At 28.5% G+C, this 26,759-nt stretch overlaps 2 protein-coding genes across 5 annotated transcripts in view; one reads left to right on the top strand and one right to left on the bottom strand.

Moving 5' to 3' along the window:
• The first annotated feature begins 32 nt into the window (after positions 1-32).
• LOC105256969 (DNA repair protein complementing XP-A cells homolog) lies at positions 33-2,483 on the top strand. Its single transcript, XM_011267282.3, has 6 exons — positions 33-305; positions 946-1,100; positions 1,284-1,395; positions 1,481-1,605; positions 1,727-2,003; positions 2,090-2,483. Exons 2-6 carry the CDS (start codon positions 949-951, stop codon positions 2,249-2,251), a joined length of 828 nt encoding a protein of 275 aa, XP_011265584.2. The 5' UTR covers positions 33-305; positions 946-948; the 3' UTR covers positions 2,252-2,483.
• Positions 2,484-5,170: 2,687 nt separating this feature from the next.
• Positions 5,171-26,759, bottom strand: part of LOC105256970 (3-hydroxy-3-methylglutaryl-coenzyme A reductase) — a 28,580-nt gene continuing 6,991 nt past the window's right edge. The window contains exons 1-10 of one of the 4 annotated variants that reach the window (XM_025408973.1): positions 21,376-21,498; positions 21,013-21,095; positions 13,377-13,586; positions 12,969-13,083; positions 11,291-11,378; positions 10,898-11,195; positions 10,166-10,314; positions 8,003-8,570; positions 6,024-7,264; positions 5,171-5,507 (exon numbers count right to left, since the gene is read on the bottom strand). In XM_025408973.1, the coding sequence (XP_025264758.1) occupies positions 5,339-5,507; positions 6,024-7,264; positions 8,003-8,570; positions 10,166-10,314; positions 10,898-11,195; positions 11,291-11,378; positions 12,969-13,083; positions 13,377-13,556 (2,808 nt within the window). In that variant the 5' untranslated portion in view covers positions 13,557-13,586; positions 21,013-21,095; positions 21,376-21,498 and the 3' untranslated portion in view covers positions 5,171-5,338. Of the gene's footprint in view, positions 5,508-6,023; positions 7,265-8,002; positions 8,571-10,165; positions 10,315-10,897; positions 11,196-11,290; positions 11,379-12,968; positions 13,084-13,376; positions 13,587-21,012; positions 21,096-21,375; positions 21,502-26,759 lie in introns of those variants that run through there. The other 3 variants (XM_011267285.3, XM_011267283.3, XM_011267287.3) reach the window with 3 other exon arrangements.

Genomic DNA, 26,759 nt, shown 5'->3' with positions numbered 1-26,759 from the left:
CGTCATTTATCAACAGATGTCTAATGTCAACTAGTACGTGTATTTCAAGTGCATAAAGTGCAAGTGAAGATACCTCTCTAGTCGATAACTAAAGATCTATTCGTGATGTTTACACCTTCTACACTTAAATTCGTCGCTCTAGTATATTTTCAATAGCAAACAAACACGAATTAATACAAAAATGTCCGAGACCTCTGCTTAGCGGAAAGTTTACATCGATATTTTTGTTACAGACAAACTAAAACTCTTTGGCAGCTTCTTTCTCATTGCACATAGGTTTTTATTTATTTTTAAATTCAAAGCTGGTGAGTAAAAATCTCGTTATTAATACAGATGTACAAAAAGCAAAGCAGATTGCGTAAAATTGGTTAGGGAGAACAAAAGCGCTCGCTTAAAATTGTATGTTTTCACGTTAAGAACGAACAAGGTTGTTTGAAATGTACTTTCAGATTTTTTTACTCCGAATTATGCATAGTTATTTTTTCCCTATTATGACATAAAGTTTTTAAATGCTAACATACGAGATAATCGTTATTGATTGGAAACATTTAAAAAAACATACAAAAATACATACAGATACATATGTTGCATATCTTTGACTAAATAAGTAACTAAATTTTTTAAACTAAATGTATTCTTTAATTTAAAAAAAGTTTTAAGTATGCGAAATAATTGTTATACATGATGTTTTTTCTGATTATGATTTACATATTGAAATTGTGGATTATTTACATATTAAAAGTTTTATTTAGAAAGGATGTGTTAACCTGTTCATTTATTTAAGAAATATTTATTCATCATTTACATGTGTCAATATGAAATATAATATTCTTGAATATTTTTGATGTTGAAAAATTACTGTACTTATGCATATATTTATTATTTCAAAATAAAATCTTTTAAGATATATATAACTAATATATGCATGCAAATTTAATATTTTAGAGAATGGCTAGCTCAACAGCTGTAAGTATAGAAAATAATTCAACTAAAAATGGTAGCACAGATATGGAAGTACAACTTAAAGAACGAGCTGAAAGGAATCGTCAGAGAGCACTTTTGTTAAAAAAATCTAAAATCGTAACTCATCCATATGCAAGGTAATATACATCAAACATATGACAGAATTATCATATGATAGTATAATAGAACCGTTTTTCTTTTTCAACAAGTTCTTTATAAAAATTTTATATAAAATTAATTTATTATCTTCAAAAAAGTATGTTTGAACAATATTCTTATTGTAATTAATTACATGGTAATTAGTAACATGGTTGCTATAGAGAAAATAGTGAGTCTATAAAAGGAAGATTACTAAAAGTTCAAGGGCAGCGTGTTATTGATAGCGGTGGAGGTTTCCTGATAGAAGAAAATGATGAATTGGAACAACAATTGGTATTTACATTATATAAATATGTATATCTTTGTACATGATCATACATCATTCTTGTAGTGCTTATAATATTGCATATTTAATTAGCTAAAAATTAGAACCGAGCCAGAACCTGTTATTGGTAAATTTAACGAGTGTGAAGAATGTCAACAAAAATTTGGGGATTCGTATCTTTTGCAAACGTTTGATCTGGCTGTTTGTGATAATTGCAGGTAAGATAATAGAGAATATTTAAGAGAGACGGAGATAAATAATTCTCTTAAATCATAACTACTTTTTCTGCATATCTATTAATAATCCCCAAAAATCGTAATTATTATATCATTGTTCTAGAGATAAAGAGGGAAAGCATTCTTTAATAACCAAGACAGAAGCTAAACAAGAGTACTTACTGAAGGATTGTGATCTCGATAAGCGAGAGCCAGTGCTGAAATATATCATACGAAAGAATCCTCACAATGTGAATTGGGGCGAGATGAAGTTGTATCTTCATTTGCAAATAGAGCAAAGGGCTTTAGAAGTCTGGGGTTCAGAAGAGAACCTGCTAAAAGAAAAAGAAATCCGCGATATAAAACGGGAGGGAGCCAAGATTAAAAAATTCAACAAAAAGGTACCTTATCCTTATGGATTATGAGATTTTAATGTATATTACATCTTTTTATGCTAAAAAAAGGTTTATCTTTCATGGAAATAAAGATCAAGCAGCTGCGAATGCAAGTGAGAAGCTCATTATACGATAAGACGACAAAAGCATCTCATACTCATAAGTTTGGGGAGGATACATACAATGAAGAGGATGATACGTATACACATACTTGTACAACGTGCGGTTATGAAGAAACATACGAAAAAATGTGAACATTCGAATATTGTACGCTATAGAGAGTTTGCGAATTAATGTATATTTAATCAATTTATACAAAGATATCATTTTTCGAATACGAACTTATAGAATAAGTCTCTCAAAATCAATTTTTCTTTCGAAAACTTGTTTACGGCTGTGCATGTGATATTTATATCTTATTGAGGAATATTTGATTCATACATTTCTTATTTTACAAAATAAAGTTCAATAAAGCAGTTTATCTTACATACAATTATGTTTTTTTTTACCATTAAGAATTTTTATTACATGCTTTATGAACATCAAGATAATTAATATTTTTCAAGTTAATTTTTTTTACACTTCATCAAGTCACCTATGCATATTCATCAAATTTTTAAATTAGTTTTCCAACGAACAATCAATTTTTTTCACAAATTACAATATATATTAAATAAGTTATTTTGTAATGATTTTGTATAAAATAGGAAAAAAAAACATTCAACATTACTATAAATGAAAGTAAAATATATAATTTTCTTACATTTAAACATTTTCTATATATTTATTAAACACAATTTTACTTGTTTTTTTCTTCAATGAGTAAGTTGATGTATAATTTGTAAGATTTCAATATCGAAACCAAAAAGTAATAAATTAGAGCATTAAATAATTAATTTTTATGTACTATCCCGATAAAATATTATAAATTATGATTATTATAAAGTATAACGAGTTACAATAAATCAGAAAATGGGTCAAGTTGTTAGAAATCTGGTCAAACATTTGAAAAATGTTGATTGAGAAAATACAGAGTTAGTAATATTGCACATAAAACAAGAAATAAAGAACATTATGATATTAATTAGGATCTTTTAATTAAAGAATCTTTTCTTATACAAAGCGATAGTTATATCCTTCTGGCTTTTGAAAATTTGTAATATATATTTTTTTGAAGATTCCAATATATATATATATATATATATATATATATATATATATATATATATATAATTTATTTTTTCTTTTTTTTTAAACTTAAAGTAAAGAACGAATTTCTTTAAAATTACATCGCAAATGGATACAACAATATAGTAGAATATTCTAAATTAATTTAAAAAGTTTTATATGATTTGTTATATAAAATATCATTTATTAATAAAACAATATCATATTCAAACAAAATTCGATAATTTTTTTGATACACAAAAAATAAATCTTATTGTACACAGATTTTTGTATATTATCTATAATATTATTTATAATATATAGAAGTCTGTGTATAGAAGATAATATATAGAAGTTTATGTATAGAAGTCTTCGTATTCATAATAGCTTCTTTATTGTACACTATGTTTAAAGTTTATTCATAATTATTGTATATGATTAATTTCTTCTTGTTTTACAAATGATTTTCGACACATATTTGTCATTTTTTTATGTTAATATTATAATACAAAGTGTGAAATCTTAAAATTAAATCTTAGGAGTAGATTTTAAATAGATCTCTTTTTAATACAAAGCAATGACCTTTCATAACAAAGATTTAATGATTATGTACATCTTGGAAGCTTATAGGTTCTAATGAAAAATTAATAAAAAAGAAGATATCGTTTCGAAAATTGTATTTATCTTGTCTATCATATATATTATCATATATATATATATATATATATATATATATATATATATATATATATATTTATCTATCATATAAATTATATAATTGAACATATAATTCTTAATTAAGTATTTGATAACATTCGGTGTATAACATAACACATATATTAAACACAATAATTAAATTTACGAGGTATTTAAAGTAAGAAGCCTACAGATTCAGTTCTTTTCAGCGCATTTCTACTTTATTAGTTTTAATGATTGCATAAAAACCATTATTTCGTACATATCGACTTTAGATCTTTATTTTCTTGAAACAGTCGCGCGCGTTACATCTTTACTTATGCACATCTTTACACGCATAAAAATATAATAATTACGCATAACTTATCTAACAATTCTATCTAATTCTATCTAATTATATCTATTTCCAGTTTTTCAATTTTCTCTCATGTATTTGAATTTTTTTTTATATTTTATATTTCCTCTATTAACTTTATTAATCAAAATTCTATGCTACTTTTCAGAAGACATTACTTAAGCGATACTTGCGACGTTATATCAAAGGTTAGTATTTGAATTAAATTTTATTTAATTCTCTTATTCTCTTTGTCTTGCTATTCATTATCGCAATATAAGTGAATATAACTGAGCATGTTTGGTTCTTCAAGTAAAAGTCGAAATAATAATTCAAGAAAAGTCTGAAGATAGACGATTTACGTAACTTTTAATCGAGACCCAAAACAGCTTGGAAAATATGTTATCGTTATTGTACAAATCTTTGAAGTCTATCAAGATAAATATGATCTCGTTTGGGATCCTACATTATATACAATGAAATGAATGATTTGAAAATTTCAATTGAAGCATTATTATAATATAAAAATAATAAATATATGCAATTTTTTTATATAATTGATTTTTCTATATATATATATCTCTTTTAGCTTTTACGATCGGTTTTTCAAATTGTATATTTTATTCATGATTAAATTTTGAATTTTGAATTCACTGGAGATTTCGAAATATAATTAGAAGATTATTATTTACATTAAATCATTTAGAGTTGATCATCTTTATCGGAACACTGACATTTCTCTTTTCACACATAAACATACATACAAACATACATATATACATACATACGTACATACATACATACGTACATACATACGTACATACATACATACATACATACATACACACACACATATATATACATATATATACATATATATATATATATATATATATATATATATATATATATATTGTATATGTATGTAATATAATAGATATTACAATATGTATATATGCATATGTATATATGTATATATACATATTATAATATCTATTATAGTTCGACCTACATCTTATCGTGTACAGCAGAACATGCATTCTTAAATAATTTCTTTGGGATACTAATGAGGCAGATGCGAAACAATGCGCGGATCATAGTTTGTTTTAGTTTGAAATTACGGGAACACACAGTCTACTTAACGTTAAGATTTATGGGCGAAGTCAGTGCAAAGATCTTGCGACGATGATAAAACACTTGGCACAGTTAATCTTACACCGTTGTCATTTCTGTGAGTTGTAGTCACCGAGGATTTTACATCGTTATTATTACTGTGAGTTGTAGTTATCGAGTCATTAACTTGTATGTTTGACCTGGAAACAGAGGAAAATATGCAACTCATTTGCGAAACAAGATTTGAAGAAATTAGTAATAATTCTATATTTACAACAGATAAAAAGAAAAGGAAGGGCATATATTTAGTATTTCACTAATAAATTAACCTATAGTTGCGTTCAAAATCCAATAGTTCATTTTATCATCTAACTTTTGTATTAAACTTCTCTATTAATGTTGTCGAATTTGAAAAACATTGTTGACGCCTGTAAAAAGACTTCTAAGACGAGAAATGAGACAAAATTTTGTATTACAATAATCTTAATAACTCAAAAACTAATTAAACATTTAACAATAAAACATTCCCGGACCTATGTTGATTAACTTTTTTTTATTCTCTAAGCATGAGGAATCCATTCCTGAAATTTTGCCCACTTATGAAACACCCTACATAATATCTCGGGTAGATAATCATAATCGGTAATAGTAATCGGCTTTGCCGGCAAAAATCGGCTATACCGCATTTCAATTCCTATATTCTATAAACTACATACCTGTTATGCTTTAAATGGCTCTTGACCAATTGTCCAGCTGCTAATGCGGCTATTAAGGATAACTCGCCAGCTAGTACAGTAGCGCAAATGATTCGGGCGAGTTTGCTGGCATTCTCACCAGGTTCCTCAAGATGCGCGCCTTTTACTCCCAACATCGCTAAACATGCGCCTTGTGCTGGCAGACCAGTACCACCGCCCACCGTGCCGATCTCTATGCTGGGCATCGTGCAGGATACGTACAGATCTTGACCCTCGGGACCCGACGGTTCCATCAACGTCATGCAGTTACTGCTACCAACAGTCTGTGCAGGATCTTGCCCGGTAGCGATAAAGATCGCGGTAACGACATTAGCGGCATGAGCGTTGAAACCGCCTATACTACCTGCCATGGCAGAGCCGATCATATTTTTGCTGATGTTGACGTCGACCATTGAATGCACCGACGTTTTTAACACCTTAGTCACGATATCCGCGGGTACGGTCGCTTCGCATACCACACTTTTGCCTCTACCTTCTATCCAATTTACAGCTGCGGGTTTCTTGTCCGTGCAAAAGTTCCCGCTGAGGGAGACTATCTCCATGTCCGGAAAGTAAGTCTGCACCGTATGCAAGGATTTCTCTGTACCTTTTGACAACATGTTCATACCCATTGCATCACCAGTTTTAGCGACAAAACGTATAAACAAATGTCGGCCCGCAATTAGCACATGGATCTTCGTCAAACGAGCGAAGCGACTGGTCTGATCAAAGCTCCTCTTCATCTCCTGAAAGTTCTCTGATTGTTGCATCCATATCATCGCTTCACTTGCGCGTACAATGTTTGGGAATCGCACCACCGGTCCGCGCGTCATGCCATCAGCAACTATGCGACTGGTCACGCCGCATTTGATGAGTGCGCGGCTACCACGATTCGTGGATGCTACTAGACAACCCTCAGTCGTAGCCATCGGGACATAATATAGTTGACCATCTATCAGTAATGGCCCGGCGATACCAACTGGCACCGGCAAATAACCGATTACGTTCTCACAACAAGAACCCAGTACTTTATTATAATCGTAATTCTTGTATGGCAAATCGTCCATCTCTTTGGTGAACTTGCCGGCGGCGTTTATAATAAGACGTCTGATGCCAACACCGCGTTCCATGTCTCCTACTGCTTTTTCCAACTGATACGCAGCTATGTGCTTGTGTTTTACTAGTTGTATCACCTCTTCGTCCGTTAACGCGTTAGCTCCGAGCTGCAAATGAAAACGTGAAAACGTTGAAATGAATAATAAATTTGATCTGTAATGAATAAGTAAATGAAGATGCACTGCAAACTACTTTTAACATTTTGAGTTGCTTATATTTATTATAATGAAATAAAGGCCTGTTAGATAAAATCAATAAAAATTAATTAAAAGGCTTCAAGGATCAACGCAATAGTGAAATATATGCAAAAATAGAACGCAGCGTTTGTGGTGTTTAAATTAAATAAACATTTTCATATTTATTAAATTATTTCAATTTAATAAATATGAAAATGTTTATTTAATTTAAACACCACAAACGCTGCGTTTCAATCCAATTCGAATCCTTTTCAATGTCGAATAACAAAGTGAGTAATAAACATAAAAATAAAAATAAAATTAACAGTAATTGGTAAAATGTAAATAAGATTCGAAAAAACGCAAACCAAAATAAATGGTAATTAAAAAGTTAAAAAAGTCGGAAGCAAAAATATGCAAAATAATGGATAATTCAAACAAAATTGTTGGTGTTTAAATTAAATAAACATTTTCATATGGTTTATTAAATTAAAATAACCGTTCTATTTTTGTATATATTTCACCATTGCGTTGGTCCTTGAAGCCTTTTAATTAATTTTTATTACTCATCTTTTTTTCCCCAGCAAAATAGTGCATTCAGTCAGCATTACAGAATTATATGATATAATAATAATAATATGAGAGAATATAAAAATATTATTCTCTTACCTCAGACTTATATATTTCGAGACAGTCTTCTATACTTCTAGGAACTTTAAATCTTTGCAGTAATAAATCTTTCTCGTCAATCGACTCGTCGTGATACGTCATATCAGTTTGCACCTCCCTGTCAATACATTCGACATTGGTATCGTTGTCGACCTCGATCCATCCGCCGCCCACGCCAGATAAAGGAAAGATCGGCTGTTGGATCGTCGATAGCGTTGGAATGCCGAATCGTTGTTGCAGCGACATGTTCATAGTTGTAGTATCTGGACTGTTAGAGCCATCATGAATTTCTCTTTCTTCCGCTGTCCCTTCTGTTTCTTCCTCCTGGAATCTTAATCGTCTAGCAACTATGTCGCTTCTATCTTCGCAAAAGATGAACTTTATGGTCAGCGCCAGTAACAGAATTAATATCACAACGTATTCTGCACTGGGCAACAACCAACTCATCAGAGATTCATCTTCTGTGGAGTTTTCGTTATGATCGGAACCGTTTAACACATTTGAATTTGCGGATGTCGTCGTCATTTCCGCCATGTATTCACCTTTCTCAGCCTTAAGAGACCAGCGGCTGTAACACAAGATAGTAACAAGATATATTAATTAGTACATAATTCAATTTAAATAATTATATATATATATATATATATATATATATATATATATATAATCACATATATAAAAAAATAAATTCTTTTTATAAAATTCTTTTCATAAAATAAAATAACAAAATTGCATGATCATGTCATTTAATGCATAGTTAGTTACGAAAATGTAGAAATTTACCATTATATATTCCTATATTATTTTTGTCCATCCAATATGAAAATTGTAAATAAAATTCTAAAGAAATGACAATTAAAATTATATAGATGATATTGTAAATATTTGTAATTAAAATTATTAAAAATTTGAGATAAAAACTATTTTATATGTACCACGATTAGTAATTACATTATGTTAATCACATTATTAATTAATTATAGTAAATAAATAAAAACAACTATTTTTTAATTGAAATCAACACGAAGTGATCACAACAACGTCTTTTCTTAAACTAAAATATCAATCTGACGAATAATAACGGAAAGAAACGTAAAGCATTCATCACTTCTTCTCCACAGTACCACTTATTTTTGGACTCTCATTTTACTTTGTATAGACGCTTGTCGATCTTATGTATACATCTTTTTATTATTAACATTCATGAAATATTAAAATGCATAAACACGTCATCATTCATACACACTGCATATGACAGCGTAACATTTGTACCATTTGTATATGTATTGTAACATTTGCTACAACATTTAGAAAAATAGATTGCATAATTAATTATGTAAAATATTATTGTACCGCATAAAAAGTATCATTATTATAAAAAGTATAATTATTATGAAAAAGTACAATTATTATGAAAAATAAACAGACTTATTTTTTTCTTTTTGTGCCGGTGCAAAAAATGTAGAATTGCAAGAAATTAGAATTGTATTAGTACACATATAATTATACACATATAATATAATATAATTAGTACATACGAAAATATGAGATTTTATTCTTTCAACGCAATTTTTATAAGTCTTATGTTTACAATTTCGTTGGCACCAAACAAAGAATTTAACAAATGCCCTTTTGCCCAAAAACATGATAAATAATAATACTCATATGTCGGTGCTATTGATTTCATTGTATCTCCACACAAATATTCATTTAAAATTTAACGAGAAAACAGATGAAAGTATTTGTGACATTTCCGGGTAAGCAAGCTCACATTTTATTCATACCGACAACTCTTTGAAGACGTTCAAACTTTGGATAAGATCCACCCACGGAAAGTTTCATTGAAATAGACTTTTCATTGAATAGAGATGTATATGTATGCTAACGTAGCAGATGAACCTGACCCCCAAAGTCCAAATTAACCATTACAAACGCGACAAAAGCAACGCAAACATAAAAAAGAAATGGGGTCAGATTTTATGATAGCTTCTTCTGCCACGGTTTCCTGCTTCGCCGAGTGTATATATACATATATATATATACGACATTACATTGTTGTATATACACAGTCGCCTTTTTAAAGTTTTTAAAGCTCGTGCATTGAGGATTGAAAAAAATCATTCATTGCATTTCATTTTAGTCAGATATAATGTATAAATGTACCTATTGGCGTGCACTATAAATAGACCACCTATCATGATCATCTTGACTCGTTCCACTACGGGATTCGGCTTCTGATCTTCTTCGTTTAACGACTGCATTATGAATATCCTGTCTGCGCCCAGTCGGCCCATATTGTTATTTCGAGAAAGCTATAAGAGCAAAAAGAAAAAAAATGAGATGTCCTTTTTCATATGTGAGACAAAATAGTTTCTATCGTTTGTATAATTTCGGATAATTTGCCTTTGATCTGATTTTGAAATCTTTTTTCAAACCTTAATAATACTTTTAATCTAAATCTTTTTGTAAATTTTTATATTTAAATATATAAACTTGATATTTGTTAAAATTTTGAATATCAGGAAAATTTATTGTATATAAAAATTAAAATTAATAGTTAGGAATTTGGCTTAAATAAATTTTGATTTAATTATAAAAATTAACATTTATATTAATATATATTTTGCAATTATTTTTCATTTCATTGGATTTTTGTCGAATAATGAGCGTAGTTCATTGGATTTTTGTCGAATAATGAGTGAGTAGTTTACAAATCTCTTTTATAAAGCTCTTCAATTTTACAATATTACGTTTTCTGCGTTTAAAATGGGGTACGTATATACATACGGAATGATTTAGAGAAAAATTCCAAACAAAGAAGAGAATATAATTTCGATATATATAGAGAGAATTCTTTCTTAAAATCGAAAAATCTTCAAATCAAACTATATTTACCTCTAATATAAGTGACAAACATGCCGGATAAAATGTCATAAAGACGATATAGTTGACTATCACCCCAAGACACGCGATGGTGCAAAGAATTTCCAATCTCCTGACACCTGATAGAGATCCTATACTAATCAGAAGGGTTTCCACAAGAGTGTCCAAGGTGATGGTCGGTCCCAGCAAAGACATACCACGTGCAATGTTCGCTTTAACTTCTTCTTGATTTCGCGAGTTTAGTGCGCATTGCGCCAACGTTGCAGCCTTGGAAAGGTCAATGAGAAGTAGAAAGAAGAATAAGGCGTCTCTGAAAAAAAATAATGTTGCATACAATCATGAAGATGCGTTATATTTATCTTATGTAAAGAGAGATATATATGATAAGTACATGATAATACTCACTTCAAATCCGCGACGTCGCTGCGGCTGAAATTTACCACGCTGGTAGTAAATACCACGCTAGAAAATACACTAAATAGGCCGGCGATACCTACAATAGAAAAATCTGTTGAATATGACGTATGTCTCCGACGAGTGAGTCATATGCAAAACATGACGTTATTGTTATCTCGTAGGAAGCGAGCGAATCGATCATGCGCATTAGAAAATTTTATTAATTTTTAGTTTGATTGAAACTACTAATTCGAAACAATTACTACAAAATAAATGAATTGTTTTTCTTTGGAAGAACAGAAAATTGATTTCTATTAATTTAATATTTCAAATATTTCAAATATATCTAATATTTCAATATAAATATAAAAATAGATTATTATAAAATATTTTAATTAAAATATTTTACAAATATTTTGATGACATATTTGCAATAAAATATTTCACAATAATTTTTTTATATAATATATAATATGTATACATACATACATACATACATACATACATACATATATACATACATACATATATATATATATATATGTATATATATATATATATATATATATATATATATATATATATATATACAGAGTGTTCGATAACAAAGGGGACAAAATTTAAGGAGATTTTTCATGATAAAGGCAAAAATAAAAAATAAGAAAATTTCGATAGAGGCTTCCTTTTTTAGTTGTAAATATTGGAAAATTCGCATAAAAGGTGTCTCAACGATAATTCCGGTTTCGAGCATACGTTACGTCGATCGCATTATGTATGATCATATTACATAGAGTCGTCAAAATATGACCGTGATATATAAGTAGAATCTTATCTCATAACAGCTGATATAAAAATCTACGACATCCGGCGCAATAAGCTTGTGTAAAGAAAAATATTATCTGATCTTTATAACTAAAAAAAGGAAGTCTGTCGAAATTTTCTTATTCTAATTTTCGTCTTATCATAAAGAATTAAAGTCGTCATAAAGAATTCGTTTATCATAAAGAATCACTCCTTAAATTTTGACCCCTTTGTTGCCGAACACTCTATTTATAAAATAAATTACTAATATATAAATTAATAAAAAAAATAATAAATTAATAAATTTATTATTTATCGCGGGATATTGTTGTGGCGCGATTCCGTTACGAATTAAAACGTCAGCAAATTAGCGTGCGCGGAATCACGTTAATTATGTGCAATTAAGTATTAACTCGCGTGTGCGAATTCAGTAATCGAATTCGAATAATTGAATGCGCGATGCGGAGAACTGTATGCTATCACTTTCCACGAGACTTTCACTGGTCGCAACGCCGAAGGCTTTCACGGATTGCTTGGGAAGATCCGGTTTAAGAATGATCCTGATATGCATAATTGTATTACGTTATTTTCTCTCGCGAATTTCAGTCTCTAACATATGGAAATTTGACTGGCGTAAAATAAACGAAAGAACGTTTGTAAAATGAAATAATTAAAGAAATAAAAAATTAAAGTTCAATCAAAGTTCGTTAACACACTTAAATTAAATCTCCGTATTTATAATTATATAGATGTATGTAAAATTTAATTATACAAATTGTATACATATTATTAGCATTCTACAGATTAATTCATTTTAATAATAATTTAATAGACGTGAAAATAATAGGAAGAATTTTATATAAGTATAGTATATTTTTATCTTTACCTAAAATGTATTTAGATCCCATTCTTTGTAAATTGCGGAAATGATAATAAGTGAATAGTATCGCCAAGCAACGTATTATCGTCATCAATACAATGTCTGCTGCTTTTAGGTCCTGCTGGATAACATACACATACATTATAAATTTTCTCTATTAAAATCATAAAAACAGTAGTTCACATAAAATTATTATATTAACAACTTCGTCAAAAATATATATCTTTAACTAATAATTTTTTAATACAATATTTAATATACTCTATAAATATACTCTATAAATTATATAATCAATGCACACTACAACTTATATTCAATATAATTTAATATTTCTATTAATTTCGAATCAAGTATAAAAATAAGTTTGGTATAAAAGGAAGATACAAGAATGATCGAAACCTAGGAAATACTTACCGTGGTGTTGCATTTGTTGTGCGTACAATGCATGGCATCGGATAGGCCTTCTTCGTTCGCCCGTCCAATTCCGGTCTCCATGTTGAGCATGCATGCAGTCAAAGTGAAGGTCGCCACGATCACCTCCAAGGGATGAGTGGCGCAGAACCGGCCGTGCAACTCGAATATAGACGTTAACATTATGTCTCCTTTTGTTTTGCCGTGCAAAACCTGCAACATATTTTTATAATACTTTAAGTGTCTACTCAAACCTTGTAAAAAAATTCTCAATATTTTTACTTAAAATTCTAGGTAAAAAAGAATATCTTACAAATTTCTTGGTAAATTTTTTATTATATGCATTTGTTAATGTTTTTCACTTATACAGAAAAACACAGAGTCGTTTAAGTTTCAAGTAGATTAAATAATTTGCAAATATATTAAAAAAAATCTGAATAAATTAAATCTGAATAAATTATCATAAAATAAACTTTGTTTACTTGCATAACATGTTTTTATTACTAAAAATTACAATAAAAAATACACTAAAAATTACAATATAAAATATACTAAATATTAAATAGTTTTTTAAGACATTGAACATATAAATCGACTACATATAAGTCGACTACATTTTTTCAATAATCCTTTGATTATTCGACTAGCGATATTAAGATATTTATTAATATAAATAAATATATGTATATATATATATATGTATATATGTATATATAAATATATGTATATATATATATATATATATATATATATATATATAATTCTAAAAGGGCCAATTTCTTTTACAAGTGCTGTAAAATGAATATCTTTTATTCAGACTGAATCCCAGTAAAATTCCATAAATTATATATATGTAATATTTATAATATGTAATATTATATATGTAATATTTATTTAAAAAATAATTCATTTAAATAATTCATTTAAATAAGTTGATTGTGAAAATACTTTCGAAATAGAAAAGTATATGCATAACCATGCGCGATTTACATGTAGCGTGAAGATGATAAAGTTTGGGGAAAGTGATTGTTATGTCACTTCTCGCAAATGTCATATAATAAATGTCGTATGTATAATTATCGAATTAACAATTATTTATCTATCTAACTCTCTATCACCTATACGTACATATATATTTTATATTTAGATTATTTTATATTTACATTTTATATTTAGATTATAAATATTCAATTTTAAAGATTTTGAAATTATTTAATGCGACATCTTCAAATTACTGTGAACATACATGGTCTGGCTGTAAAGTTTTAGGACTATCTCTACCAAAAATAAGGAAGTCGTTATATCTTTAATATTATTATTTATTTTCCAATATATATTTCTTCTAATCCTACATAGAACTTGGCGCGTTCTTCCAGGTTGTATAAGGCGTTCTAAAAATCCGGAACTAGAACGCTATTTAATTGTCTTTTAATGTTCGTTGCTTTGAATCTGCTTTACAAAATTTGCTTCGTCAGATCGGTTTCCTGTTGACTTTAGTTTAAATTTGAAGGAGAAAGAAAATAGTCAGCTGAGGCCAAATTGGGAGAGATGACAAGGAGAGGAGATAATAAAGCAGTCATGTTTTTAGCTGTTAAAAAAGTGATCATAGCGTTATGCATCAGGGCGTTGTCGTGGAGCAGAAATCAATTATCATTCCTTTTCGTCTCAGGTCGCACATGGCTGATTCTTGTAAGCAACTTTTCCACGGTTTATAAAATTCAATTAATTGTTGTCCCTTGGAACAAATTCTGTGTTGATCATGCCTTTTGCATCAAAAAAAGCAATGAGCATTCTTTTAGAATCAGAATATCAGTTCTTAGTGAATTTTTTCCAACTCATACTGCTTTTTTTGTTTCTATAGTAATTTTACCCGATTTTATACAAAACTTGATCGCGTATCGTTGCTTGATAAACACTTCCATGGTAAAACAAATTCGTCACATAAAACAAGTTCGAATATAAACTGTACTGAATTAATATTGAAAACTTAATAGTGGCGTAGTTAAAGATTAAGATGAAAGATTTCAAGTGGCGAAAGATAAGTTCTGGTATTTGAATTACATTAAATATAATTTAATTAATTTAATTTAACTTATTTATCTTTAATCATTGTGATTTAATTAATTCTATCTATGAAAAAATAATTAATTTTATATAAAAAGAATGTTGTGTGTGTATATATATACACACATGCTCTGATACGAAAAACATTGTAATTGTACAATTAAATAAAAGCTATGCAGAAAAAATCTAAAAAAAATTTTAGGAGATATCTTCCTTTTATAGAATAATTTTGTTTTTCCTAAAAAATCTGCCGTTTATCTGTTATGAGAGATATTAAATAGATACAAAACAACAATCGTAATGCTATTTTAGAAAAATGTTCGAAAATATAACGATATAAAATGAAAAAAAAATCTTGACTGAAAATATCTGTATATAAATATATAAAGTATACTACATACTTTTGATTGATATTCTCGAATTTATAAATTAAATCGAAATTGGCAAATACGAGCCAGGTAGCTAGAGCGCAGGAGAGAAACAACACTTCTTCCTTTCTGATTACTCGTTCATTGAAAAATAAAAATAAAACCGCACTGTAATTCTTATTTACTAATTTCAATTTAATTTTTAATTATTTGAGCCAAATTTCAAATTATTTAATCTCCAATTAATACTCTGACGATTAATCCTTTCATACCCTCAGCACATACATGTGCCACCTACGAAAAAAATCATAACTTTTAAATAAACAATCTTATCGACTTTTACCTTGGCTTATTTTAAAGAAAGTTCTGACAGTCTCAATTCTGAATATCTATATCCAATATTGTCAAATAATTCGTGATCATATAATGCGAAAATTTTCATTTGTCGAAAATACATTTTGTTCTATTGCTAAATGATTTTTTCTCGAAAGTTGAATAATCGAGGTGTTACCTTCTTTCACCGATGTATGTTCGACTGTAAAAAATTCACTGCGCGTTAATGCTATTGCAACATCCCATCCGCTCCTGAATATATACTCGAACAATTTGCTTCTCTTACGCTTTCTAGTCGAGCTACATTGGTTACTAAAAAAAATTGCTCGAAAAAAATCGAATAGATTTTATTTCGCTTTATAAATGTCGAAATGTCAATTAAGGTAAATTTCCGAAGTTAATAAGATTGTAAATATTTCACACATGTATAGGATATCCCTTTTAATGATGAATTATTGTCAAGTTCTAGGGTCAAGCTTTGTATATACTCATAAAACAGGATAGCTTTTTATGCATAGGGTAAATATTATCGGCATTCAAGAAAAAAAAAATTAATTCACTGGCATGGGACTTGAAATATCTGTCAAGGTCGGTGACTTTCCAAGAGTCGAGTACTCGTAAGTATATCTACGCATTCTATACCCAACACTGTATTTTCTTACTGTCTCTAACAGATGCTATCTTAAATAAACACCTATTCTTACAAGAGCTCTTAAGTAAACCCTTCGATTATAATTTCCAAACCCTTTGAAAATGCTTTTATGAAACGAAATATTTGCGGGACACCATAATGAATTGTTGAGCAATTGCTTAAAAAAATACTTGGGTAATAATCTAAATTATTCTCTTAAAATTATGTACCATAATATTTTATTTAAAAAATTTACAACTAAAAATGATCATCATTATATTTTAAATATTAATAACAATATTATTATACTATTGTTATTTTATTTATAAGAAAAAATTAATTTTAACCTTTATTTCTTATACGAGGGTCATTTCTGCTTTCATAGCGATGCACTTTAAGCTTCATATATTTGCAATAAAAATTACTAAAACAAATTTTGCAAATTATCATTTTAGCTTTTATTTAGAAAAAGATCAAAAAAGGCGTTTGAATTGTTTCAAATTTTTTGAACTTTTAAAAAATAAAAATGAATTCCCTGTACATTTCCAACGTGCTAAAAATAACAATACGATGTAAGAGTTAAATTAACACTATTTCCTCGAAAACTTTTTACTTTTATAAAATGGTAAATTTTGTTAATAACAGTTTGATTTAATATGTATATTAATATATATGTGTATAATATATATGTGTATATTAACACATTTATGTATTATATTAATAAATTTATTTTAGAATTTCGGTTGGTGAAATTGTCATATGCAATATTTCTTTTATTTTCTTTAATACGCGAGGGGCAGTGACCTGTGAAAGAATAATGGTACCGATCTAACAATGGCAAATGATTTACGATAAATCACTCGACTGTAGGAAGGACATGCCAGGTTAAACAGCGCACATCACCAATCGTTGAAAAATGTAATGCTCTTGAATCGTATGCATCGATAAGTATGCAGGAATATATCAGTCTGGAATTTTTTTGAATGGATATATGAGTTTCAATATTTTCGGTTGAATAATATTATACAATTTATTGAAATTCGACTCTTACGCATAAAAAACTATGAGGAAAAACAAGAAATTGGCCAACAATTGGCAACAATAATTTATAAATATTCCTCAAAAGTAAAAAGGTAAAAAAGATAAATATTCCTCAAAAGTAAAAAGGTAAAAAAGATCCAGGTTTTTCCTTTTTTGTAACAAAATATGAAATTATTCTCGCACTTTAAAACGAGTCACACACATAATATTCTTATAAAAATTGTCATTAATATCTATTATTCAACGTTTGTAATAATTCATTACTTTAAATAATATTATCGTTCATAATAAATATTTATCTTATTCTATCATTAGCATATATATCTATTGCATAAACAGCATATCTTCATCATGCAAATAAGAAATAACCTGACTGATGTAAATCGTCTCAATTATATAGCTCAAGAATTATACAAAAAAAATATATTTTTTCATATACAAAGAAAAATATGTTTGTTCTTACATAAGTATACAATGTTTTTCTTGATCGAATTAGATAAAATGAAATCATATAAACAAGTTTTTCTTAATTAACGCAATACGATCTCATTTCAAGATTTCCATGTTTGTTGAAACTAAAAATTTTCAAAACAAAAATATTTTCTTTTTCTGTGTATCGACATCTCGGTTAAGATTCTCTGACAAAAAATTAGCATTCTTTTTAATTTAATTTCTTCCAATATCGCAATCGAGAGAGAAAGTGCGCGATGTGTTTCGGGCATCCTGTGCACATCCCATTCTCCTTTTTTCGTATTTTGTATCTCTGTCGATTTTCGTCAACTATGCTATGCATTTGAAAATAAAGTGTCTACATTTTTCCAAACGCATCGAGGACGTGTCGCTACTTTCTTTATTTCTTCAAGGAACGTTCATTTCTCTTCACGTATTAATACAACTTCGGTCGCGTCGCTTCCTCGTGTTGTGTTCATTTTTTCCATACTCTAACGTTTCTCTCTCGAACCGAGTAACCATCAAGTAAATGAAATTTACTTTCTTCATCGATATATAATGTGTTTCAAGATTTGAAGAAGAATCTGCTATTCCTTTCTTATATCAAATTGATTGATGCTACAGCGGCTAATAAATAATGTATTAAAGATCGACTCGCAATGCGAAATGTGTATAAGTGATTCAAAGGCGTATCTTTGGATCGTAATGAAAGTTCTATGAATCTCACATGTGTGTGCGTGTTTAAGAGAGAAGCGGATAATATATTAAAATAGCATATGTTCAGTAAACTTTTAGCGAGCTTTTCTAATAGATTGGCGCACAGAAAAAAGAACATTTTTGTTTTGAAAATATCTTTAATTTCATCATGAAAATTTTAAAATAAGATTGATATTGCGTTAGCTGAAGAAAACTTACTTGAAATGAGATTGTATTGCGTCAACTGAAGATAAAAATTTGCTTCATTTTATATAGTTCAAAATTATATTTTATATGTATTTATGTAAATTTTATAGAATATATTTTTCTTAATTGAGCTATAAAACGACTTCATTCAAACAAGTTTTCTTCAATTGATGCAATATCAATCTCATTTTAAGATTTCCATGTTGAATTAAAGATATTTTCAAAATGCTCTTTTTTTCTGTGCGCAAAATTTAAGTTTTAAACTTGAACTCAAAGAGACGTATCTTTTTATAAGATACTTATTTGTTTGCACAAATTCAAAAAGAATGTTACATCACAAATTGTAAAATTTCCATTAATACTAATTTTGCAAATTGTCTAATTAATTTCCAAACCTTCATGATTAACTTGGTAATTATAAAAGCTAATAACATCATTTTTTTCGACTTGTGTATATTAGATCAGTTATATAATTTCAGAAGTGATCATTGGATCTTAACGAGAAAGCGACGTTTTTAACTACAAATGGATGATACTCGAGAAAAAAATAAAATTAAAATGTTTCTTATGCCATGATAAATTTTTTGCATCTTTTTCCGTCATATTTTTATTAATAGTATTATTAATGAGTATTAATTAAAAAAGGAGTTGTTTTATTATTATAAGCTCTTTTTCTATTCATTAATTAAAGATCCACTATATAACTTAAAAAATCTCTCAAGAGAAAAAAATTAAATATAATTATTCATCATACTACATACTTTTATTTTTTTCCATGATAAATTTTTAGCATCTTTTGTCATCATTTTTCATTATTTTTTCATAATTTTTTTATTAATAGTATTATTAATGGTTATTAATTGATAAAGAGAGTCGTTCCATTATTAATTATTATATTTATTATTATAAGCTCCTTTTCTACTTATTAATTTAATTAAAGATTTATCCTTTACATAATTTAAAATTATCTCTTAAGAAAGAAAAATTAAATATAATTATTCATCATATTACATACTTTCATTTTCTTATAAAATGTTTTTATTGTCTAATTTCAATTTAAAGTAAATATCCAAATTAATTATAAAAGTTACAACGTAAAATGCTGCAAAAACAGATACTTAAAAATTTTGTACTGTCCAAATAAAACTGTAACATACATTTAAATTTTAATTGGAGCTACATCTAACATTAAAATTAAGAAATCTAAATGAATGGTGCGACATCAAACTTTTTCTAAAAAAAATTATCTTCGCATGCGAATATTTTCATTTAGTTTTGATTTAACGGAATTTTTCTTATTGGATATATGGTTTAATTCATAATTTGATTAAATTTCTTATTTAATTATTAAAGATAAACTGCATTAAGTTGCTGATATAAAAACTGATTTCTCTCTAATTTCTATTTTTAGGTATAAGAACATATCAATTTTATTTCTGGAAGTATCGGATGATAGGCAATAGTTTTGCTTTGCAAAATAAAATTAATTTTAATAAATGTTTAATTATCATTTAAATGATTAATTATATATATATATATATATATATATATATATATATTTATATATTAACACAACCTTAAATGAATAAACAATTTAAAAGAATAAAATTGATTTCCCTTCATACCATATCTTTTTAATAATGTATCGAGTAATATATCGAGTAATGTATCGAGTAATGTATCGAGTAATATATTTTTAACAATGTATCGAATAATATATACGATATTATACGTACAATTTATATTAGAATATTGATTAAAACAGATGTGTTTGAAAATATCGGATAAATATCAATCAGGAAATATATCAAATAGAATAGAATAATAATCACAATAAAATTCAACATACCCGATTTGAAAATAGATGTTTGTGAAATTGATATTGATGATGTGAACAAATGATGAAACTTCACGCAGGTATCGTTATAGTAGCTATTTGACGATGTCAAAAAATTAGTTTCAGTTTTTAGAAATGCTTTTCCTCGTTTCCTTGTTTCTCAGAATTTTCCTTTTATGATCTTTCGCGTTAACGAGAGATTAGCACCGCACACATCAACATTCTTCTAAATATATCAGAACAATGCTCATGTGTAAGGGAGCACGCAAATATATCAACGAGACGAATAATCGTCAGATATATAAATCCAATAAACAATTTAACGTATATACATGTATATGAAGAAAATAAAATAGATAATAAAATATTAATCACCGGCAATAAACACGTGGTAAGATTGATCGATAGTTCGTTGCTCTGAGATTTGACGTTCTGTGTGCGGGACGCTCACACCCCCTCCGTATGACACGACGCGCGCCGATCGACTGACTGTGGTTCGCCGCGAGCGGCACTTTTTACTTGTCGCTGCCGGCGCTGCCTCCTCGGCCATTTCCGTCAGTGCTCGACCGCGTTCGCCGAATTGTACTCGGTCGCGTTCGGTTGTGTTCGAACCTCTAGCGCGCGTATCTAAAGCTGGTGGAACAATCTACGAATTTTAAAAGAATACTAAAAATTCTGACAGCACTCTTCCTAATTCTACAGTTATTAATAAAAATTAAAAAAAGTTCCTTTATATTATATTGTCATAAGAGCCAACGCGCGGTAGTTGGAGCGCAGAGAAGCAACAATACTTTTTTCTTTTTTCAATATTAGTTTATTAAAAAACATTATAATAACAAAAAGCGAATGTTTCGAATCATCTTTTGATCCTTCTTCCGCTGACGTCGTCATCATGACGAACGATTCGAATTGGATGCAATTTAGGGTCATCTATACATCGAAAATAAATTCGTTTAATATAACGCGTCACTATCTGTAATATACAGGGTGTCCCATTTTAAAAGTTGACCCTCATAACTTTTTTAATTTTGATTGTAGAAAAAAATGTTTTAGACAAAAGTTGTATAGTTTTAAGGGGCACATAAGACGGTCACCTACGTCGAGAATAAATTCGTTTAATGAGAAGAAGAATCAAAAGGTGATCCGAAACGTTCGCTTTTTGTATTATAATGTGTTTTTTAATAAACTAATATTGAAAAAAGAAAGAAGTGTTGTTGCTTCTCTGCGTACCGCACCTTGGCTCTTATAACATTTTCTTTTTGATTTCTTGATTACTTGAGCCAAGTCTCTAATTATTAAATATTATATTGTATTAAATGAAATATATTATATTATATTAAAAAATAGAAATCAAAACAAACTTCTAAAGGGAAACGAATATTACCATTTTTGGCAAAAGTTCCCAATAGATTTGTTCAAGTTCAGTTCATGTGCAATTTTAGATCGATATTCCAACAATTAATAATTTTTAATATCCTCGATCAACACGACATTTAACGAAAATGTGTCGTGCTGATAATTTTCCACAGTTTTAACGATAATTTTTGACAGTTCTATAAGAATATGTTTTAGAAAAATTTTTATGCGGAATTCTGATTGTTTACTATTTTTTAAACAATTTTTTATAATTACGTCCAGCACGACACTTATTGAAAGAGAAATGTTTTATTCATGTATACACACTCACAGATTTCGAACTCTGTATAAAAATGTTTTTAATAAATAGAACTTTTATAGAACTATCAAAAACTATCATTAGAGCTGCAAACCTCACCAGCACGACGCATTTTCATTGTGTCCGTGCTAGGCAAGAATATTAAAAAGTCTTTAAAAATGTACAATTGCTGAAATATCGATCTAACATTGAATATATGAGCTGAACTTGAAGAGAACTATCGAGAACTTTTGCCAAAAATGATAATATACAGATAATATACAAAATGATAATATAATAACAGCGCGTTCTGGTAGGTGCAAATAATACTTTAATATGAAATTTATCGCATTTGGACCAATAATAACTAAACATTTACATCAAGCTATTCATGCATGATTGTCGGGGCTCGCACATGAAATTGCATAAATGCATAAACATAATATAAGACCGTGAACCAACGAGGATCGAAGATCTCATGTTATGTTATGTAAATTTTATCGACTTAATGTCAATGCTCATTTATTCGGGCTTATGTTATGTTTATGCAGTTATGTAATTTCATGTGAAGCCTCTTAATTCGAAAAGGAACCGGCAACATTATTTTGGAATTGTGCCCACACACGTCTGTTTAACAATTCCAAATGCAATTTATAAAAAATTGTAGACATAATTTCAGAACAAATATTGTCGGTTCCTGCTCTAACTAACAATCATGAGACTGTCGTGCTGGATAATTGTCAAAAATTGTTTAGAAAATAGTAAATAGTTGGAACTCTTTATAAAAATGTTTCTAAAACATAACTCTTATAGAACTACCGGAAACTATCGTTAGAACTGCGGAAAATTATCAACACGACACATTTTTATTAAATGTTTTTATGTCGTGTTGGATGAAGATCTTAAAAATTATTAATTGTCGAAATATCGATCTAAAATTGCATGTATGCACTAAACTTGAATAGAACTATCGGAAACTTTTGCGAAAAATAATAATATTCAACGCGTTTTGGTTTAGAAGGAAGGATGTCGTGCTAGATTCGCGAAGTTAGCATATCTTTTCGATCTTGAATTTTTTAATATAAGGAATGCGAAATCCTTTTTGATTTTTATCAGAAACTATAGAACTATGAAAATGCTATTAGAACTCTTAGTTTTTTTTTAATTTGTAGATGCTTCACAGACATCTAGATTAATTTCGTATCCTTAAATATCTCTAGGCGTATTTTTATTCCAAAAATATTCAGAGACCTATCATTTTTAATATACTTTGATGCATGTTTCTTGTTAAAACATTCCGAGCATGTAATGTAAAATTCTAAAACGCACATTTGATCCAACTAACACGAGACAATGAGATATATATCATATGAGATAATGAGATATATAATCGGCTAGAAAAGAAAATTTGCAATATGTTTCTAATAGTTTACATAAATAATTGACGACTTTGTTTACACTTGTTTAGACTTTGCATTTCTATTCTAACCATAATTTATCCTGCTATAGTTTTAAATACCAATAATTACATATATAATGGTGTTTTCTATTGAAATGCAATAGATAAACTTATCTAGTAACATAAAAATGTAATCTAAAATATATTTGTTTCACATTTAAAATACCAGGAATCGCGCAATGATATTAACATAAATATAAATTTGCAGATAATTAAAATATTATCTTAGAATATATTTTTAAGATTAGAATATATTTTTGGAATTAAATAAATAATGTATTCAAAAAATGCAAATTTCTAGCTCGAAACTTGTTCTTTTTTCATTATATAGCAATTTTTAACAAGATATTGTTACTCATTTGACTTCGGTATATTTTATTTATATACTATTGAGAAAAAATTCGAAATTAATATATTTATTTTGAAGATTATAGAAAAAATTCATAATTCTTATGTCATAATTGAATTGTAACATATATTTTTATATATTTTTTTTAAGTACTTTACCTGCCGTTTTAAACATTTCAATCTACACATTATAATCTGCTTTTTTAATACTTTAAATGTTAACTTAATTTAAATGTTTAAATTAAATTCATCTTAAATTATTACTTAGTATTTAAATTAAATATTTTAATATTTTAAAAAGCAGATATATCGAAATATGTAAAAAACAGATATATTCAATATAACATAAGAGTTGTGAATTTTTTTCGAAACCAATCGATGTGTATCTGTCATGAAAGTCGATCGCACTTTAGTAAAGGTTGATTAGGCTTGACATATGCGATTTACCACAAAGTACCGACATTCGATCGTCACGGTTAGCATGGGCTTTTGCAATTTGCAAGCACCGTTAGAAAAGTAGAAACATAATCGAGCGTTGACAGAAACACGTGCAATTTTTTAGTTTGCTCAAAAAAGTTGGAAAAAATATACAATGTCGACCGAAGCATCAGATCAAATTTAAAAAATTTCATTTAAAATATCAGACAAAAAAGATAAATTTCATAAAAATCAAAAATCTTGAAAATCAAACGACGGAAAAATTCACTTAGAGACATGAATTTGCACGTCTCATTCTGCAATCATGCAAATTACACGTGTGTTCTCTTTAATCTAATCTCAAATTTTTAAATTGAATCGAAAATCAATTTCATCCTGTCTGCATTTATGCATATCATGCGGATCCAAGTACTTTCGCACGCTGTACTTCTTATTTTTGATTTTATCTCGGCTTTCCAGATTGTGTGTTCGCTCGATGATCGAAATTCGTTTTGTGAATATACTCTACAAGAGAAAAACACTTCAAATCTCTTGAAAACTTTCTCATACACATATGCTTTCGCGCTTCTACGAGGATTCGGGCGCTCTTCTCAGTTTGCCCTTCTCAGAATCCGTAATTTGTTTTGAACAGATAATGAAATACTTTCCCCATGATACGCATGTGCGTCACTTAAACTGTCTTTTCAATAGAGGATATTGCTTATGATGCATTGCTTCAGATAATTAGAGGAACACTCTAACTACGTATGACGTATACGCGAGTAACGTATATGATGCATATTCTATCTAATAGATATTAAATTTTTAACATCCCTTGTGATATTTGAATGTTTAATAAATATGCAATGTTTCAATTTTCCTTAAGTGTTAACATTCGATCAATTTCTCGTCCGGTAATCCATTTGCAAAATTAAAAATATGCTATCCTTTAATTCGATTCGAATAATCGAAAGTATTCAATATGCATATTAATATATTTGACTACCTAATATTATTAATAAAATATGTATAAAATTTGTTGCAACATTGCTAGAAACGGATATATGTTTGTATATTATGTATTAATAGATAATAATTTTTTTTTATATAATTTTTATTTATATCGATCGAAAAATATGAAAAGGAAAATTTTTTCAAATGAAGATGTTTAATATGAGAACAAATGTTTACGAGGTACAAATGTTAACGATATTCTTTGTTTTACACCACTAGTGTTCTCAGAATTCATTCTTAGCGAAGAATTTTCTGCTTGCCACTGCGTCTTTACAAAATTCAGATACACATTTCGATGCAATAACATCGAAAAAAACGTGTCAATTTATTATTACTCTTTTTTAAATTATGATATTTTTCTACCTTCTCTCTTTAATAAAAAAATATACTGATAATAACAAAGGCACATATCACCCATGCCCTCCCAAGGCTAAAAAAATCGACAACATTGTAACAGTGTTTGTTTGTTTCATTCAAGTACTACGTACGATCGTAAAATGCAGCATGGTAATGGAAAGCGAGAGAAATCCGTCGTCGTACAAATAACGAATAAAATCAGCGACCATTTTGCACGTTTACACAATGATTGCGGAACTTATATTCGGCGGACATGCATCCTCGAAAACGCTGTTCTCGATCAATTTCTTGTTTAAACAATGTTATCGAATAAACAATGTAATCACCGACGTCGGAAAAGATATTGCGTGTGTAGATTGTCTATAATGTCTCGTTACTCGTGCGTTCCAAGTAGAAATCGCTACTTCGCTTTCTACCGCGTTGTATATCACGATACTATCGGACGTCGCGCGCTGCAAATAATTCTTTATATGTACGCACGATTTATGTTACTGTAAAAATAATAATGTT

Source organism: Camponotus floridanus, unplaced genomic scaffold (genome assembly GCF_003227725.1).
Source record: "Camponotus floridanus strain SB8 unplaced genomic scaffold, Cflo_v7.5 scaffold24, whole genome shotgun sequence".
Taxonomy (NCBI): Eukaryota; Metazoa; Arthropoda; class Insecta; order Hymenoptera; family Formicidae; genus Camponotus; species Camponotus floridanus.
The sequence above is the reverse complement of the archived record's forward strand: the minus strand, read 5'-3'. Positions and strand labels throughout refer to the sequence as shown.

What these genes read in the sequence shown, in the direction of transcription:
- LOC105256969 (XM_011267282.3), top strand. Translation starts at nt 949, where the DNA reads ATGGCTAGCTCAACAGCTGTAAGTATAGAAAATAATTCAACTAAAAAT. An exon ending in ATGAATTGGAACAACAATTG is followed by an intron (nt 1,396 to 1,480) that starts GTATTTACATTA and finishes ATATTTAATTAG; the next exon opens with CTAAAAATTAGAACCGAGCC. An exon ending in TTAAAAAATTCAACAAAAAG is followed by an intron (nt 2,004 to 2,089) that starts GTACCTTATCCT and finishes ATGGAAATAAAG; the next exon opens with ATCAAGCAGCTGCGAATGCA.